Below are 19,857 nucleotides of genomic sequence, written 5' to 3'. Positions count from 1 at the left end.
ACACGGCTAATTGACCCACAATTAATTAGATATCGGAAAGTTCAATAAAGTTGTTGTATTTTTTTATATTTGAGATAATATTTTAATATTTATTGAGATTTATTCATTTTTTAACCATGCTTATCAAATTAATTATCAATTAAAATGTTTATGATTGAATTTACTTGTAATTGTCACGCGGCAACTTGTGATTGGAAATTTAAATGGTTAGAGACTTAGACCAACTCTAATGGAAGTATCAAATGGATTATCAAACTCATAAACCATCGGGTTTTTTTTTTTAGAGAAACAACCCATATATTAGCTCAATATGCCAAATCGGCTAAATGCGGAGGTAAAGTGTCACCCTCACAACAGTCAGAAGAATCAAAGGAAGCTAAATAATGAGCTAGACGGTTACAAGAACATCGAACAAATTGAAATTTTAAATGCGAAACAGATGTTAACAGATTGAAGATTCCTTCCAAGTAGGCGCCGAAGGAATATGTGTGGAAGTTGCCCTCGTTAGCTGCGTCTATGATCGTCTTGCAGTCCCCTTCCAAGATGATCGAGCGCCATGTGTGCCGTGCTGCCAATTCTGCCGCAAGCATGGCTGCGTGCGCCTCACCATCGGCCACGCTAGGTTTGCCCCTAATGCGTTTTGTCACCCATTTAATGCACATTCCTTGAGAGTCACGAGCCACAGCAGCAATGCGATAAAAGTCTGAACCTACCGGAAAGGCCGTGTCGAAATTTACCTTATGTGAGTCTGGCGGCGGTGGAATCCAAACCTCCGTACGTTCTACACGACTTGACGGGGGAGAAGGTTGTAATTGTTGCCGATACACCGCCAATAAATTGTCGCACCAACTCAGCACCTCCGAAAAATCCATAGCTAACTCACCGTTTTAATATCCCAAAATTAAAAATTTCTACTCCAATAAGAGTATCAAAATGGGTAAGTATTTTGATATCCTACCTCTTTGTATGTAAACATACATCCTGGAAATTGAGTTATCAAAAAAATAACTACCTAAACATCCAATCACAAAATAACACGTGGCAATTACAAATAAAACCCCTAAAAAACTTCCAATTGATTATTAATTTTGATAACCATGGTTGGAGTAGAAAAACTCTAATGGATATTAAAATATTATCTTAATTATAAATGAGTATTTGATAATCCAATTTTGATGTTTATCATTGGAGTTGCTCTTACATTTTTATAAGTCAATTCCCGGCAAATATATTTACATCCCAATAGGTGATTATCAAAATAGAACTCTCATTTGATAACCCCATTGGAGTTAGAAATTTCTAAATTTTAGTGTGGAAATGAAGGTTAAAGTTTTGAATACCATGTTTGATAACTCCACTACAGTTGCTCTAAATCTCTATCACAACGGTATATTCAATTAAAATTTTAAAAAATAATTCATATAAAATAAAAATAAATAAATTAATTGAATAATAAAATAAAAATTATTTAAAATCTATTTTTTTGGAAATTTTAATAAATGTTTAAAAAAAAAATAATACTTTTTTGAAAATAAATAATTTATTTTAAAAAAAATTATTAATATTCTTTTTGTTGAAAAAATATTTATAAAAAGTAATAAAAATCATAAACAAGGCTTGCGATCCGGCTCGTGAGCTCACGAACAACTAAAAACTGGCTCGAGCTCGACTCGTCAGAAAGCTCGAGCTCGAAAAACTGGAGTCCAAGTTCGTTCTATTTTCGAGCCGGCTCATCAAGCTCACAAGTCGGCTCGGATCGTTTACAACCCTACTAAAAAGGAAGAAGTTCTTGACAAGAGGGATCATTGATCTTTTCAGAATCGACCAGTTGGTTTGATCGAAATGTGCGTTAAGGCCATCTGCATTAACAATATCATGATCAGTGATATATGGACCAAGACTGGTTTTTTCTTCATTGGTTAACTGAGAAATTTTAGTTTGCGAGGAATTGAGGAATTTGATTCCTATATTCCTTTATATAAAAAAAAGTTGAAAATGGAAAACGATTTGGTTGGTGTCATAAATCCACGCACCCTGGTCAGTTCTAATGCTTTGGATTAAATTTATGTGTCTTCTATTGGATGCATATGAATGGAAAAATTTAGTGTTGTCATCCCCATGCTTAAGCCAATTAATCCTAGATTTTTGCTTCCAATAAATCTCTTTCATATGAAGAAGTTTGTGTAATTCAATTCTAATGTCAGATTCTTTTTGATGCAGTAACATGTCATAATTACAATAGAGTTCGTTAGTAACAATAGTTAATTCATTAGTTTTATCACTAATGCGGGTATCAAGGTTGCCGTAAATATTTTTTTTCCATCAGGTTGATTTACTTTTGAATTTACAATATATTTCCATAAAAGAGTATTCGTTATTATGATGCGAAGTATTTCAAATTTCGGAGACAATGTTAATGAAGTTAGCATGCCATAGACCAATCAATTTCATACCTAAAGGGTTTTCTAAAAACAAGATTGGTCTCGTGTGTGTCTAACATGATGGGAGAGTGGTCTGAAGAGCTAGCCGTTAGATGGTATAGTTTGGAATTAGGAAATTTATTGATCCAGTGAAGAGCTCTCTAATTGCCATAACTTATATAGATAATAAAAGAAAATCGGTAATGACTAATGAGCATAGCTCAATTGGTAAAATACAATGAGTTAATATAGGATTTATGAGATCCTACACCTGGTGAAATACACTATGTGGTTTTAAACCGTAAATACATATAAATAACTCTCATTAAACACATATACATATGAGTGTGTGTTATTATGTGTAGAATTACGGTGAAAAACCACATAATGTATTTCAACAGATGTAAGTTCTGTAGACCCAGAAATGCAGTATCAGCCGCCCTAACAATTTTACGATGGGAGTTGATTAGACCTGACCACGGTTCGGTTCGGTTCCGGTTCCGGTTCCGAACCGCCGGTTCCGGTTCCGATTTTGGAGGAACCGGAACCGAACCGAAAAATTTCGGTTCCTTGAGGTTCGGTTCCTAACCGGTTCCGGTTCGGTTCCCGGCTAGAACCGGTAGAACCGCCGGTTCTTAATAATATTTTTTTTTGATTTTATACATATATATATATATATATATATATATATATATATATATATATATATATATATATATATATATATATATATATATATATATATATATATATATACTTTAAAAAACTTAGAAAAAAAACACTTTTATAAATAGTTTTTTTTTAAGTAGAAAGTATATTTAAAAACTTAATGTTTTTTTTAAATACGTAATTTTTTTTCTTAATACTTAAATATATATATATATAGAGAGAGAGAAACATATACATACATATATATATACAGATATATTTATTACATACAGATATATACATATACATATACATATATATATATATATATATATATATATATATATATATAAATATATAAACAGAGAGAGATATATATATATAGATAAATATACACGGATATATATATATATATATATATATATATATATATATATATATATATATATAGAGAGAGAGAGAGAGAGAGGGAGAGAGAGAGAGAGCTAGGAAATTATTTATTTTTTTTTTTTTTTTTTATAAAAACCGGTTCAAACCGCGGTTCTAACCGTCGGTTCCCGATTCCAAAAATGAGGAACCGGAACCGAACCGGTTTTTTCGATTCCGGTTCCGGTTCGGTTCTAAAACCGTTGACCCGGTTCGGTTCCGGTTCTAACCGAACCGGTGGTCAGGTCTAGAGTTGATTCCTACTTCTCACGAAATTTGAAATTTAGTCCTTGGTACGTTTGGTAATTATAGCAAAGCCCACGAAAACCTTGTGGGGCCCGCGCGAAATTATTGATATAGAGCTTGGACAGTGACCGGTGGGTTTAGCGGTTAAAATTCCAAGGCAACTAAAATTACCACTCACTGCTTCGGTGAATTGTCGGATGACTGTGTAGGGGCAAAAAGGACATTTCGAACAATTTCGCTCTGGCATTATCAACAGCCAATAAAAGAAAAACCACCCGCACGAAACTCTGCGACGCCGCGGCCATATTTCCCCACCCACTCTTCTTCAACTTTCTCACTCTACAACTGACAAACTACACGTAATTCCAAGCGAATCTGCTCCCGAAGCCGCCGATCTTGCTTCTGCCGACCAGATTTCCGGCGGAATCGACCCCGGAAGCTCGGAGCCATGCAGCCGGAAGTCACCGCCGTCAATTCGTCTCTCGAGAAGCCGCTTCACCAGCTCACCGAAGATGACATTGCTCAGGTCACCCGCGAGGACTGCCGCCGTTACCTCAAGGAAAAAGGTAGCCGGAAGAACCGCGGTTCGATTTTGTGCGCCGGCTTTCATTTTTTTTTAATTCAATTAATTAATTAATTAATTAATTGTGCAGGGATGAGGCGGCCGTCGTGGAACAAATCGCAGGCGATTCAGCAAGTGATAATGCTGAAGACTCTCCTTGAGGTGGCGCCGGATTCCGACTCCGGTTCGCGCAAGAGGCTCCGATTTTCCCGCCCTAACGACAATGGTGTTATCCCGGAGAGTGTCTGTAATCAGTCTATATCTATTACTTTTGTTTATAATTAAGATGTTTTCTGGTGTGGGAAAAATCTAATTGAGCTGCTGTGCCTTGAATTTAGTGTTGCTGTTTAAGTACATTAGTACTGATTGAGTTGTTGAAATGTATTAAATAAATGTAGGTTACCAAAGCAACCCACATTGAGGGGGAAACTTCTGTATCGGCTGAATATACGGCGCCGTTTTGTGGAAAGGATCTCGACAAACCTGATTCTTCCGGTGCCGCTGCCCGTTGTCTTGCTGTCAACAATGACCCTACTCTATCTAGGTTTTCTTCTTTCTTTCTTTCTTTTTTTGTTCAATGAGGCGCTCTGCAAATTCGAACATTCTCTAATTTCATTTAAGTAACATGTTAGTTTCATTTTAATTCTTCCATCTGAGTCATGTCTACTGAAATCTTATTCGTCTCCCTTGTTTAATATCCTACCGATAAATCAAGTATTTGTCCGAAACGATGTAGCTTATGTGACCATTATGTAGCCCATGAAAGTTGGTGCATTTATTTCTTACTTCTGAAGGGGATTCTTTCTTTCTTTCTTTCTTTCGTTGTTTCCAGAACAACAGCATCATTAGGTATGCCGGTGGGACAAATGACGATTTTTTATTGTGGCAAAGTAAATGTGTATGACGATGTTCCAGAAGACAAGGTAGTAAAGCATCTTCTTCAATAATTAATGCTTATTTGTTACTCGCTTCTTTAATCAATAATCATCATTATTAACGACATTTCCTATTTTACATATGTTTGCGTAATGAGTGTCGATTCCTATACTTATGTATTGGGTTTTCTTAGGCGCAATCAATAATGCATATTGCTGCAAGCCCGGTACAGTTTCCACAAGAACAGCAGCCAGTTGATGATACTATCATTATTCACCCTTTAACCAGCCTCTCGAAAGCTGTGAGTGTGAAAGCAGGTCTAGATTCTCCCGTCGCTCTCTTGCCAGCTCTACAGACAGGTAAAAAGATTATCGTATCTCTATCTTTGTTAGCTGTTAAGGACTTGATTAACTCACCGTAACAAAATTAATGCTTGAATGCCGTTGGGTCTCTTTCGTGTGAGTAGTGCGGAAAACTTGGTTAGTGTATGTTACCTTTTGAACTTTTTTAAATTTTGTAGTGAAAATGAGTGAAAACTCTCGAGCGCTTGCGGATGAATGTATCTCACTTCGTGAAGGGACCCCTGGTAAGCATTCCTCATCTTATAACCCATGCTAAAGGACAGTATCCTTTCGAACTACTTATGCAATAGCAATTTCTAACATTGAAATGTTTGTGCTGTATGCATGAGCTAAAGCTGCTACTTTCCATAACTAAATCAAGGTGTAGTATAATAGCTTTGAGATCGGGTATGCTATTCTATTTCCTCCCCTCTTTGGGGGGTATACTTGTCAAATTGTTCTCGTAATAAGTGCCAAAAATAAGTGCATAGTGTAGACAAAGGAAAATTATGTTTTGTGTTGCATCCTCTGACTATTAACTACTGCACTTTCACAAGAGATTCTCTCCGGTCGGCTATTTCAAAATTCGATGTGTTCCTAGCCATAACATGGGCTTTATTACAGTAATTTTAGTTTTCAGACCAGAGTTTATGGTGAGGGACTGAGGGTAGAAGGGAATAATGTATATGTTTACTTAGGACGACGCATTGCAACTGTAATAGGATATTAATTCGTCGCTTTTGTATGGTGGGATGGTACGTTAAGTTTGATGGATCAGAAATAATCTGCAAAGAAAGCTTTTAGTAGATAAACCTCTTGTAACTGAAATATGGATAACAGTTAACATATTTGCCGTGTTAGTTATATGGATTACAGAAAAGTGACTTATAGTTGCCGTGGTATAAAATATTTGACCCATCATAGGTCTATTGGAAATATACATGTATAATGTATTCTATGATCAAGAACTCAGTTTGCTTTAGAAACAATATCTTCTTTTTTACTATTTACATTTCTTTTTTATGCTGGATTGTTGAAAAAGTCTCAGACATTTTAAGAGGCTTAATCAAATGTGAAGACATGTAAATGTCTGGTTAAGTAATCTAAAAGCGGTGTCAAGGTTTGCCCACTTAATTTTTGGTCACTCGATAAAGGGAATCCTAGAAATCTTGCATTGGATTTTAATGAAGCCAAATATTTCAAAAATGACTCGAGTTGGTAAATTCTGTCTAGAATTTGAAATCCACTTTGATTTTCCTTCAGGCTTTATGATATAACATTTTTGCCCCTTCATATGGAATTCATTTTGAGGTTGGAGACAAACGACTTCGTCGTAGGCCTGCGGGGATTTGGGGCTTCTATTGAGGCTTGGTGATTATTATTAATAAAATTTGTTTTTTTCCCGTACACTTGGAAGTTTTTGTTAATTTGTAAAATTTCATTATCTAATTAGGTATCTATGTAAAAGGAAACATGTGAACTTGTTCAATTTCACTACAGCAAAAAAATGTTTAGATTCTAACCTCTTCTCTCTAAAGCAGTGGAGGGTCCATCAACCAGAAAAGCATCGGTGCAGAGATACCTCGACAAGAGAAAAGACAGGTACCTCAAAATGTTTAAGTAGCATCTGTGAGAACAGACAATAAATAGTTTTAAGTTTTTCTTCTTCTTCTTCTTCTTCTTCTTCGTGTTTTAGTTGATTAAATCTTTGTTAAGGTGAAGGTTTAAGAGCAAGAGAAAGGCAGGAATAACCTCATGCACAAGCTTGGACGTGCAATTCAACCATCAAAAGAATAATCAAATACCAAATGACTTCTTGAATAGAAGCAACACATGCTCACCACCACCAATCAAACCACCTTCTACCCCTACAAGATGCAGCTCTGTGGACAATGATTCATTAAGGAATCTTTGTGGTTCTACTGATCTGAATAACTGAGGTGAGATCTTTATGTTTCTTCTAACCAACGTATGAAAACGCATTTTTCTGATGAAGTTTCTGATTTTGCTGTTTTCTATTTTTTGTTGACTTCTGAATCGGCCATTTTCACTATTTGTATTGGTTTCTTGATATCTGATTTTAATACGAATCTTGTCCGTATATTCTTGAAATTCTGATTGAATAGCAGGGGTTATAAGTCGTAACAATAGCTGATCACATCTGTTTGTAAGGGGATGTCGTTATTGATCAATTCTCTTCCCTTATTGATTGAAACTTTTTGGATTATATAGCCTGGGAATTATATTAACAAATACTTCTATTTGTTTTCTTTTGAACCGTGAAAATTTATCTTTCAGGTTTACAGGTATCAACTGAACGCGTTGAACTGAGCTTTTTTTAGTTGGTTGTTTTTGCATGAGGCCGGTGACGATAGAGTTATTTATTTATTTATTATGGATGATCTGTTGAATTGACAACAAAGCCATTTAACTGGTTTCCGATGTGCTGTCTTGGTGTCCGAAATTCAATGTATATGTATGTGGAGAGGAGTAGCTGTTAGCGTCATTTTTCTTTTATGTAAGTTTGCGTCCTTTGTTGTTTGAATCAATGAACGTTTTATCAATCTCCGGTCTGAGAACTGAAGCTGGTTTTCAAGTACTTGGTATCTCTTTGTATAATTATACGATTTTTAATTTATTAAGGGTTAGTTCTAATTCTTTCAGATCATACTAGTATCTTGCCCGTGCGTTGCACAGTTGACTTTTTCCAAAAAAAGAAAATGTAATTTAAATATATGATATGAAAATGGTATATTGAAGAAAATGTTATATGAGTAAATGACAGGAACTGGGGGTATGCACTGCACGGGTCGGTACGGCTCAGTTTTTGCGAAAAACCTAACATGTACTGATAATATCGGTTTTTCACATTTAAAAAACCCAACATGTTGAGTTTTTTCGGTTCTGTGGTAATCGGTTTTTAGGTTTTTTATTTTCGGTTTCGGGATCAATTCGGTGTCTTTTCAGTTTCGTTTTTGCCCGTTGGTACGAATTGGTTTGGCACAAAATTGATACTTGATTAACTGTGAATTTGGACGTTAAAAACATTTTTTTTTCTTTTTTTTTTTCTTGCTTTTATATATATATATGTATATTTTTTTATTTTCAACTGACGGTGTTACTATTTGTTCTTGGGATTATTCATAATGAAGTTGCTTGTTAAAATGATAAAATGGGGTGTTTCCTGAAATGGGTTTTTTGGATTTTGAATGTCTGAAATTATGATGCTCCAATTAAGATTCATGGTCAAGGCGGTCCCATGAACTACATTATTAGTGGAAATTTATTACTATTAAAAATATAAAACAAAACATAATAGTTTTTGGTATTCAGTAAGTCCATCATCACTCGCAAAGATATTTGAAACGAATTTTCTCATGTGAATGCATCTCACATCTGAATTTCCACAAATTCAGTACCAATTATTCTATACACAACATCAAAACGATGTCCTTTTTATACTGTCAGTTCGGTTCGGTAGGTGGTTTGGTTTTTTTCGGTTTTATCTATCCTACACCCGGTGAAGGTTACACCGGGTGATTTTTCACCGTTGATCTACACACACCAATGTGGGTGTGTGTGTGTTTGTGTGTATATTAATGGTAAAGATCTACCCAGTGTATTTCACCCGGTGTAGGATCTCAAAAGCCGTTTTTTTCTCTCATACACAAATCGATTTTATAGTTTTTTTAGAAGAATTTTGTTTTACCGTACGTGCGGTTTTTTTTCGGTTCGTGTCGGCTCGATTTTTTTCAGTTTTTGATTTTTCGGTTTTGCTCACCCCTAATTTTAACTATTAAAAAAATAGCATGCATCACATATCTACAGTATAAGATAATATTTGACAAAACATGGATCAAACATCTACATGTTTGAAAGTAAATTATACAGTATAGTTAGGGATTTGACCGCTTGCTTAATTGCATGGATGTTCTATGTATTCTTCAAGTATATCGTCCAAGGAATCTTCGGCCGATGTGGAAAGTGTAGTGATTAGAGAAAATGAGTTTTTCTAAGTCAAACACGAATGACCTTTATAACTTTAGAACGATCGCATAGTTACCGAATAATATTAGAGGTCTCGGTGAACCAATGTCTCTAGTTCGATTGGGATATATGTTTTGTTAAAGAGACCTTATTATACGCAAAATATAATTTAAGGTTCTTGCAGATACTTCATTTGTACCTAGAGAATCATGACATGTAGTTGCTAGACGTCAATCATAGTTGGTTGGGCATTCATCGATATGATTGGCGATATATATTAAATATGTCTTAATCTTAATCGGGACAGCTGGGACGAGTCCGTAATCGAATAAATGATTATTCAAATCACAAAGAATTGTGTGCTCACGGCTAGCTTACACCTGAACCATTGAGGATCACACTTCTTGTGGAGATGATTCCTTAATATGGTGAACTAAGATTAATTGGTTGATCTTAACTAAATCGGAATTCACTATGATTGAATCTAAAATCTGTAATAGTCGATTATGAATTAGAAGAATAAGAGGAAAGCATTTTTATAGGTTTCAAGTGAACTTTCTAAATTAGAAATTTTTCGAAAATTTAAAAAATACATAATGGTACTCAAAATGACGAGGAAATTATAATCGTCACGAATATATAATTGTTATTTTTTTTTTAAGTTTCCATATGAGAGTTATTAGGACTCTAAGAATGAGTTTTAGAAAATTCCTAATGGACTTGGGCTATTTAAATTTTAGGTCAAGTAGGAGACTTGACCGACAAGTCAAATAATTTTATAAATAGGCTTAAGACATAGAAGAAAAATACACAACACAACAAGAAGCTCCGTTTTCTCTCTCTCTCTCTCACTTTTCAGCCGCCCCCTCTGCCGCCGAGTTTACGTTCAACGAGTAAGTAATCAAAACCTTTCATTTAATTATGAATTAAATTTATTTGATTACATGTCTATATGATTCGCATGCTATGTTCTATTCGATTTAATGTAGGATAAATTACAACCACCCCTGAGGTAAGGTCAATATACGAAAAACCCATCATGTTTGGGTAAATACAACTACCCCTCAACTATGAATCTTCTTACACGTCCACCCTTATGATGTCAAATTCAACATAATCTCTAGATTACGTGGAATGTTCTCTACTTTGTACTCGTTTTGTGCAAAAATGCAGTTTCTAATGCACTACAATCTGATATATACAAGCCAAAAAACACATCTTATGATCATCTTGCTTCAAAATGTAGAGCTCGAATGGGATAAAACGGATAAAAACTTTAGAACATTCCGTATAATGTAGAAGATTTTATTAAATTTGACTCATCAAGAGTGGACGTGTAAGAAGATTCATAATTGGGGGGCGTGGTTGTAATTACTCAAACATGAGGGGAATTTTCGTAATTTAACCTTACCTCGAGGACCATAATTTACCCTTTAATTTAAACACACATCAAGCCTAATTGATTATACCTTTGTTGATTAATTTATTGTTCAGAGAATTGGCATGATAAAAAAAATTTAAAACTTCCGTTACGTATGCATGTAGATTCCCAACAAGATCAAATAACTTAACTGATGCCATTGCTTTACATAGAAGTCCACGTATTAAACAAAAGAATTTGAGTTCTGCGAAAAATGCCAAAACGAATCTTTAGATATTGTTTTAGAAACTCGTTTCAGTTAGGGCATCTCCAATGGAGTAAGCAAACTCCATTTGACTGCAAAATATAGAAATTGTGGAAGAAAATTCAACACCAATAAAAAATTTAGAGGAGCTCTAAATTTTCAGATTTTTACAAAATCTCCAAACTTGTATCTAAATATAGAACTTTGTCTGGAGACTCATATATATTTCATGGGACTTTGTTTAGAAACTCCAAATTATAGAGCCCTCCACTTTGGAATTTATTTTTGGGGTTTTTGTGCATAATTCCCAGAACAACCAACTTTATTATTCTAGGTTTAGGCGCTATATCTCTTTCGCCAATAAGCTCATCCATTTAATATTTATATAAATAAAGGAAAATTTAATGTACATGATAAAATTACCCCCAACCTTTTACATCTAATTCTTAGAGCAACTCCAACCCATTGTTATCAAATGGGGTTATCTAATACTCATTTGATAACCAGGATTATACTTTAATATCTCTATACAACTAGTGAACTCCAACCACAAGTATCAAAAAACAATTAACAAACAAATTTATGATTATTTATATATTATTTATTTTTTAATCTATTTTAAATAATCATACAAAACCGATTTTTCTGGTAAACTATCCTCAAAATCAATATTAATCACGTTTTTACCTTTTAAAAATAGAAAAAAAAAATTATATATACATAGAGATTCTTTTTTTCCTTTGAACTTTATTGAAGCTCTAGAGAAAAAAAAATTGTGTTGAGATTTTTTTGTGATTTTTTTTTTCTAGAGGAAATTTGTTGAATAGGGTAGAGAATTTAATTTTTCTGTTGAGGTTTTTCTTTTTTCACGTGTTCCTATTTTTTAGGAGAATATTTGATAATTATTTATTTGGGATGCATTTTTACTTCCCGATGGATGAGTTATCAAAATAGAACTCTATTTTAATAACCCCATTGGAGGAGAGAGTTTTTAAATTTGGGGAGTCAAATGGAGGTTAATGTGTTTGATAACCCATTTAATAACCCCGTTGGAGTTGCTCTTAATTATAACCCCAATTTAATCAATTTTGACCACAAAAATCAAATGTTGACTTTTTTTTTTTTTTAAACTTCTTTTTTTTCAAAAAATATTTTTTTGCCGCCGATCTCCGGCGTTGACTTTTTGATTTTTTTTATGGTCTGTTTTTTCTACCGCCGGTTTCCGGCGTTGACTTTTTTTAGTGATTTTTTTTTCTAATAAATTTTTTATTTGTTTTCTTACGCTCGCCGCTAAACATTGACCGTAACTGTACTGTCATTAACAGTAATTATACTGTCGTTGACAGTACATTAACGTAGTTATACTGTCGTTGACAGTACATTTATGTAATTGTACTGTCGTTGACAGTACAATTATAGTCAGCAACAATATTATTATTTTTCGGGTTTTTTTATTTAATTTTGTTTGATTTGTTGACAAGTCAACGTAAAATAACTGTAAACACAATAATATTACTGTCAACCATATCAATATTATTATTTTTTGGGCTTTTTGTTTTGTTTGAGCTGTTGACGGAGTAACGTAATAATATTACTATCGAGTATTATAATATTACTGTAACCAAAATAATATTACTGTGGTTGACGGTAATATTACTGTTGTTACAGTAGTATTACTGTCAACCACAGTAATATTAATTCTTTTGGCTTTTTAATATGTTTACCTTTGTTGAACGGTCAACATATTATAATTACGCTATTACAAAATAATGATGACATTTGTTGTGTTAATATTATTATGCTAGAGATTAATATATCAATATTACTGTGTTAAACTGTAGTATAGTTAATATTACTGTCAACCACAACAATATTGTTGTTTAAACGTGGGCAAAAATATGTTAAAGAAAAAAAAATCACGAAGAAAAAAAAAAAAAAAGTCAACGCCGGAAACCGCCGGTCAACGGCGACGACGAATGAAATTATCTATAAAATCGTATTTTGGGTCAAAATTGAATAATTTGTGAAATTTGGGGTCAAAATGAGGTTATATTAAATTAAATGATGAAATTGGAGCATATTAAGAGGTGAGAGACTATTTTAGACATTCATAAACCTCTGAATGTTATTTTTTTGTAAAATAGTTTTTGTTTGGACCTCTTTATGAATAAGTACTCATTGATGAACTTATTTGTAAAGTGCCATTTACTTTTTGGAGACTCTAAAATTCTACCGGATTTCCATATGAGTCTCCAAAATAAAATTTAGAGACCCGATTTGCTTACTCAATTGGAGGTAGCCTTAGAGATCCATCTTTTATGTCAAAGTCTCTATATAAAAAGAAGTCTACTTGAATAAGAACAATAGTCTGCATGGGGAGAGCGAAATCATGATTGGTGAGCTGGTATCCCGGTAAAGGATGGTGTGAGGAATATATGAATAAACGTCAATCTTATCTTTGTATTATCAGATTTGTATGAATCTTAATATTTTATTATAAATTATTTCATCTATAATTGTACCCAATATATAAAAAAAATTCTCTTTTTTATGGAACTTAATTAACTTGACGGCCAAATTTTTTATTTGATCTAGGGCGACGATAAGAATTTTGAATTCTAATCCCAACCAGGATCTCAATCCCATAATGGAAACAAAACCATCTATCTCCGATCATCAACCCAGAATTATCCGTTACTGAATCGAAACTCCGGCGCCGGCGGAAACATATCTCGAAGATCACATTGAAGAAATCCTGTCAAGACTCCCCGTCAAGTCCCTATTGAGATTCAGGTGCGTATCTAAATCATGGCGCGCATTGATCTCCAGCAAGCGTTTCATCAAAGCCCATCTCGAACATTCGAGAAAGGACACCACAAACTTCACCCGTCACGTCATCGTTTCAACCTCTACGCCGCCGGGGGGTATTAGACTGAAGCACTGCTCTTTGCCGCCATTGTTCTGTGGGCTTGTGGCCGATTCTTCTGACGTTGATTTTCCAATTACGAATCGCGTAGGTTCAGTTTGTATCCGGGGCAACTGTAATGGGCTCGTCTGCGTAGTCATTGACAAGAAACATATTTACTTGTGGAACCCATCCACTAGAAAGTTCAAGGAAATGCCCCATGCGGATGCAGATGTGGATTCGAATTCGGATGATACGACCAAGGCGATAATCGGATTTGGGTTCGACGAGTCTAACGAGGACTACAAGGTTTTGGCAGTCTTTAATGTGGGTAGAGATGAAACTAATGTGAAAATCTATAGTTTGAGGACTAATTCTTGGAAAATAATCGATGTATTTAAGGATGGTCTTACGCTTAGCGAAACCGGGACGTTGTGAGTGGAAAGATTCATTGGAGTAGAAGAAAAGGATCCGATTCCCGGGGGTGGGATATTGTTTCGTTGGACGTAGGAAGTGAGGTATGCGGCACTGTAGCTCAACCGAGTTATGTTGAGAGTGATTTGGCGCCGTGGTTCGGGCTGTTTGGTGGGTGCCTTTGTGTGTTCTATCATCACCCGAAAATCGGTGTGGATGTTTGGGTATTGAAGGAGTATGGGGTGACTGAATCTTGGACTAAAATGGCCGGTAACCGTACCTTATATCCACGATCCTGGGGAAGGTCGTCCGGAGTTTAAACCGTTGTGCATTGGACCAAAGGGCGAAATCCTTGTTGTGTATGGACAGGGTTTCTTGATTTACAGCCCTAAAGATTATCGGTTTAGGCTTATCGTGATGAGGAACGCTTGTCCCTTTCTTGAAGCGGATGTTCGATATGAAAGTTTAGTCTCGGCATTCCTTTTGAGTTGAAAAGGTGTCGTTTTTTTTTCTTTTTCCCTTTGTGTTCGTCCAGAACTTATGTTGATTCGAATTCGATTAGTGAAATTAAGGACTTTTTTTTTTGCATTTTCGGTTGTTAGATTTTCTGGGTTGAGTTTTTAATGATGGTGGTGGCAGAGGATGATCCGTTACGACGGTCGTGTTTTCGAACTCGATTCAACTTTTAAAGAACGCATTTTTGCCGATAGCGTCGAATTTTTGAAATGCCCGTGAACAATTTCGAGCACTGCTTCAACGGGCTTGTGAAAAAACCGATTTTGCACGAATCTTTGACCCGACTCGTTGATAAATTCGATCATCTTTGACGGCAATTTAGATGGAGGAACTAGGGGTGCAAGTTGGAACGGATTTTCCAATTTCCGCCGGTTCCGATCCGAAAAGTTCCAATTTTGGAATAACTTTTTTCATTCCGACTTCCGAAATTCTGATTTCCGAAATTTTCCGATTTTTTTGGATTGGAATTGGAATTATAAAAAAATAAATTTGGAATTTCCGATTTCCGATCCGATTTAATTCCGAAATTAATTCCGAAAAATTCCGATTTTTTTCCGAAAAATACACCTATAAATAGTATACAATATATAATACTTATTTTCCGAAAAATACACCTATAAGTTTTGTTTTATGATTTTGACATAATGAATTGTTGTTAGAAGTTTTATTGGATATTATGCTGTGTTTATTTTTATTTATTTTTTTGAACTGAAATTTAGTAGTTATTAGTTTTACTTTATCGACGATGATGCTCTTATTTTCGAAAAATTATGAATATTTTAGAAAATTTCGGCTAAGTTTTGAAATTTTAAAGCTTATGTGATTTCCGATTTTTTCCGAAATTCCGAAATTTCCGGGCCTTTTGGAATTGGAATGAATTTTTAGACTCCGAAAATTTTGGAATTGGAATTGGAATTGATTTTGTACTTCCGATTTTTTTTGGAAATTTTCCGAAAAGGCTAATTCCGATCCGATCCATCCGACTTTCACCCCTAGGAGGAACACTATTTTCAATGGTAATATATAATTTTTTTACCATTATTATGCCCTCCCAAATTCCCTCGTCTCCTCTCCTCAATTCTCATCTCCCAATTCTTTAATCAATTCTCTAATCAATTCTCAATACCCTTTTTATTTATGCAGACATTTACCCAGAAAACCCACATAAAACAGTATTGTCACTCAAACGAAACACCATATTTTTAGTGCATGCATTAATAGTTTATTCCCCATAAAGTGATATCGAGCCAAAGTACAGGGGATAAAGTGATATCGAGCCAAAGTATAAGGGGTAAAGTGATATTAAGCCAAAGTAGAAGAGGGAAAGTGGAATTTACCCAAAAGTAAAAGCATTAATAAAAATTAACTAAAATCAATAAACAATGCAGTATTCCACCCTCTCTCCTTCCTTTCACCGGTTCTATCCGGTTCAACTGTAACTTTCCCAGTCCGTAATCATTCCACCCGGTTTTTGAGTTTTCCGAGTTTTATAGTCGCATCGTAACTCGACCAGTCACCGGTTGAACCAGCCGGTCCGGAAATGAAAAATTACACAAGAAAATGCCCAACCCACGTAATTCTTAAACCCTCCTCTTCCCCCAACGAGAACTTCAGACTCTACAACTGCTAACGCCGCCATCGCCGGTCAACTGCCGCCGCAGGTTCGATTTCATATTACATCTTCATAGTACTTTAATTCTACTTGGTAGTTCAAATTATACACAATTCATTTTTTCTTGTCGTAGTTTATGCTATTACTTTGTGACGCTGTTGAAAATTGGCAGTGTTGGAGAAAATATAATGGTAATAGATTTTTTATTTCATGGTAACTGCTGAGTTTGCTGAGTCGACCCGGAGTCTTGAATTGAATCAATTTGGCTGTAGATGCATTATGCCTGTTTTCATTTCTAGGGTTTACATTTAAGTATATAAATCGTAGACATATTTAGTGAAACCAAATTATCAAGAAGATATGATTAATTGGGAAAGATAAACAGAAATGGTGACGTCATAAAGTACAAGGGCTTGTTGTTAATAATGATAGATTGGTTAATTAATCCGTCGGCTATTATTTTGTGCGTATTCGCCTGATGGTGTTTTAATTTTTTATTAGTTGATTAATTAAATTTTGTTTGATTTTTAGATATGGAGATGAAGTTAGATGGAGAAGAGGGTTCTGTTGTTTTAATTAAGCAAGGAGCTGAGGCCGTAAGTTGAAATTTTGTCCTTCGAGAACTTTTTATATTGTCGTAAACCATCGCCTTATTTATTTTCGCCCTTCCATGTGAACTTAATTATTTTGTATCCTGTTAAAAGTCTATTAGGCAAATTAACTCGGTTCGCCACTTTGGTGGATGGATGTAATTCTTTCGATTTTGGATGATATAAAATTTCTCGTTTTGTCGGTAATTCACCAGTTTGAAAGTTATCTTCTTACTACTTGCATAAGCTGATTGACCTGTTTTGTCGGTAATTATGTATTTTTCTCGTCACCAGAGAGTGTTTGAGTCAACTTTTGTCGGCAAAAGGTCAGTTGTTAAGGAACGTTTCTCGAAAAAATACCGGCATCCATCTCTGGACACAAAGCTCACTGTCAAACGTCTCAATGCGGTTAGTTTCGTTATATAACACAGTTCGTAATTGGCTTTGAAATTCTCTTGCTGTTAGCTTGACTTTTTAAGTGATATCGGAGGCAGGAAGCGAGGTGCATGACAAAGGCTAGAAAGCTAGGGGTTTTGACCCCCGTGCTGTACGCTGTTGATCCTTTGATGCACACGTTAACATTCGAGTTTGTGGTGGGCCCCGCTGTGAAGGACGTATTACTCGGCTTTGGGTTGAAAGGTATCGTTGAAGAACAGTTGGATGATATTGCTACACAAATTGGTAACGCCATTGGCAAAATACACGACGGTGGACTTATCCATGGCGATTTGACAACATCGAACATGTTGATCCGTCATGATACCAATAAGCTGGTAGGTTTAGCATATTTTGGGTTAACTTTGCGATAATGCTTCTTTTTTTTTTTTTTCGTGAGTAAACCATTATTTAATAATCATTTAAATTGTTTGAAAGGTACTCATTGATTTTGGTCTAAGCTTCACATCAACCCTTCCAGAAGACAAAGCTGTTGATTTGTATGTTCTTGAACGAGCTTTGCTATCTATGCATTCTTCATGCGGCAATGTGGTGAGCAGTTATATTGTGTGGTCAAATTTTCACTTGGTTTTTGAAAAGATTCGGAATGATCTATACCAACTTTTTACGACTCAACTTTTTTTAATAGATGTTTAGTATATTTTGTTATTTTAGCATTATTTAGAAGGGTAATTATGAAAAAACCCCTCATGTTTGGGTAATTACAATCACCCCTTCAACTATGAATCTTCTTACACGTCCACCCTTGTGGTGTCAAATTTAGTGGAATCGTCAAGATTATGTGGAATATTCTCCAGTTTGTACCCGTTTGATCCCATTCGAGCTCCACATTTTGAAACAAGATGATCATAGGATGTGTCTCTTGGCTTGTAAATATCAGATTGTGGTGCATCATAATCTGCATTTCGGCACAAAACGAGCACAATCTATAGAACATTCCACGGAATGTAAAAGATTGTTGAATTTGACACCATGAGGGTGGACGTGTAAGAAGATTCATAGTTGATGGGTGGTTGTAATTACCCAAACAGAAGAGATTTTTTTCGTAATTTGACCTTATTTAGAATGATGTTTGTTTTGTGGCTTTCCCTTTTTTTCCCAATCAAAATGAGGTATTCTGGAAGCACTCTTAATATTTTTCTATTATCATGTTTGGATAGATGGACAAAATCCTTGCTGCATATAGGAAATCCTCAAAGCAGTGGTCTTCGACCTTGAACAAACTAGCACAAGGTTCGCCTTCTATTCATATTTTTCGATTTCATGTGATCAAGTATTTTTGGTCTAAACCATCAACAAGGATGGTTTTTGCATTATACTAATTTTGGTCTCGTGTATGTTTGTTTTATTTGATGACCAATTTTAGTGCGACAAAGAGGAAGAAAGCGCACAATGATCGGGTGATCTCTGTCAACCATATGTTCGACACGAAAGGTGAGACTGATATTAATCTAGTATGTTAGTGATTATGGCTTTGTAGTTTGTTCTCATGATTCGGATTGAAATCGTGCTTTTCATATTGTTGTTTATATCTTTATAATATGTCTCCCCTCAATATTTTTAATTACTTCGGTTTATGCGATTCCTGCTATTTTATCGGTTGCAACCTTTGGCTAATGTTTAAGAGCAATCTGGCTAATGTGATGCCTCTTTTGATATTGCATGATAAAATGACGAGCTTTTCTTTCTTTCTTTTTTCTTTTGAGAAAAATTAAATGACGAGTTAAAATAACCAATAACACTGCATGCACGTAGTAGAACATCTCTATTATGATATTGAACACCTTTTCTTTTCTTGAATTTGTTAATGCTATTAATACATGTACTACTTTTGCGCGCAGAGACGCCGAAAACATTGGTTGAAGGAGAAGCTGTGCATATAGCATTATTAGTACTTCAATTATTTCTCCAACGATGTGAGTTTTCACGACTAAATGCAGCAAAAGCTTTTATCCGTGTATTTTTATTGCGATGAACTGATTATTGCTTATAAAGAAGGTGGATTATATGTTGTTCAGTTGTTTTTATGATCGTTCCGACATTTATTCGAGTTGATACATGTTTGTGTCAATATAATTTATTATGCTTTGGCGGTGCCGTGCAATCATACTTGCTGCATTATGTGACCCTTGTGGTACTGAATTATTGAGAGTGGTCCTAAAATTGATCGAATTTTCTAGATTAAGAAGCCCCTTTAAATGCAGTATATGTTTCATTTTCGAATAGTCTTTGT

At 34.9% G+C, this 19,857-nt stretch overlaps 4 protein-coding genes across 5 annotated transcripts; 3 read left to right on the top strand and 1 right to left on the bottom strand.

Moving 5' to 3' along the window:
* Nucleotides 1-305: 305 nt before the first annotated feature.
* LOC105954053 (uncharacterized) lies at nucleotides 306-872 on the bottom strand. The gene has a single exon (XM_012977723.1). It carries the CDS (start codon nucleotides 870-872, stop codon nucleotides 306-308), a length of 567 nt encoding a protein of 188 aa, XP_012833177.1.
* Nucleotides 873-3,916: 3,044 nt separating this feature from the next.
* Nucleotides 3,917-8,182, top strand: LOC105954106 (protein TIFY 4B). 2 transcript variants are annotated; one of them, XM_012977778.2, is made up of 9 exons: nucleotides 3,917-4,306; nucleotides 4,394-4,545; nucleotides 4,701-4,846; nucleotides 5,135-5,225; nucleotides 5,372-5,537; nucleotides 5,699-5,764; nucleotides 7,061-7,121; nucleotides 7,242-7,459; nucleotides 7,818-8,182. In XM_012977778.2, exons 1-8 carry the CDS (start codon nucleotides 4,189-4,191, stop codon nucleotides 7,456-7,458), a joined length of 1,017 nt encoding a protein of 338 aa, XP_012833232.1. In that variant the 5' UTR covers nucleotides 3,917-4,188; the 3' UTR covers nucleotide 7,459; nucleotides 7,818-8,182. The 2 variants fall into 2 exon arrangements, with proteins under 2 accessions (XP_012833232.1, XP_088669156.1); XM_088813030.1 differs by having other exon boundaries at nucleotides 7,058-7,121.
* Nucleotides 8,183-13,778: 5,596 nt separating this feature from the next.
* On the top strand, nucleotides 13,779-14,770 carry LOC105954054 (F-box/kelch-repeat protein At3g23880). The gene is made up of 3 exons (XM_088812785.1): nucleotides 13,779-13,824; nucleotides 13,870-14,345; nucleotides 14,456-14,770. The coding sequence occupies exons 1-3, from the start codon at nucleotides 13,779-13,781 to the stop codon at nucleotides 14,768-14,770; spliced, it is 837 nt and encodes a 278-aa protein (XP_088668911.1).
* Nucleotides 14,771-16,501: 1,731 nt separating this feature from the next.
* LOC105954107 (uncharacterized) lies at nucleotides 16,502-19,714 on the top strand. Its single transcript, XM_012977780.2, has 8 exons — nucleotides 16,502-16,627; nucleotides 17,110-17,174; nucleotides 17,463-17,576; nucleotides 17,663-17,941; nucleotides 18,042-18,155; nucleotides 18,785-18,857; nucleotides 18,991-19,058; nucleotides 19,466-19,714. Exons 2-7 carry the CDS (start codon nucleotides 17,112-17,114, stop codon nucleotides 19,026-19,028), a joined length of 681 nt encoding a protein of 226 aa, XP_012833234.1. The 5' UTR covers nucleotides 16,502-16,627; nucleotides 17,110-17,111; the 3' UTR covers nucleotides 19,029-19,058; nucleotides 19,466-19,714.
* Nucleotides 19,715-19,857: the final 143 nt, after the last annotated feature.

The sequence above is a fragment of the Erythranthe guttata genome, chromosome 14 (assembly GCF_056151865.1).
Source record: "Erythranthe guttata isolate IM_541 chromosome 14, IM_541, whole genome shotgun sequence".
In the NCBI taxonomy this organism is placed as follows: Eukaryota; Viridiplantae; Streptophyta; class Magnoliopsida; order Lamiales; family Phrymaceae; genus Erythranthe; species Erythranthe guttata.
Note: the sequence above shows the minus strand (reverse complement) of the source record. Positions and strands in the feature narration are given on the sequence as shown.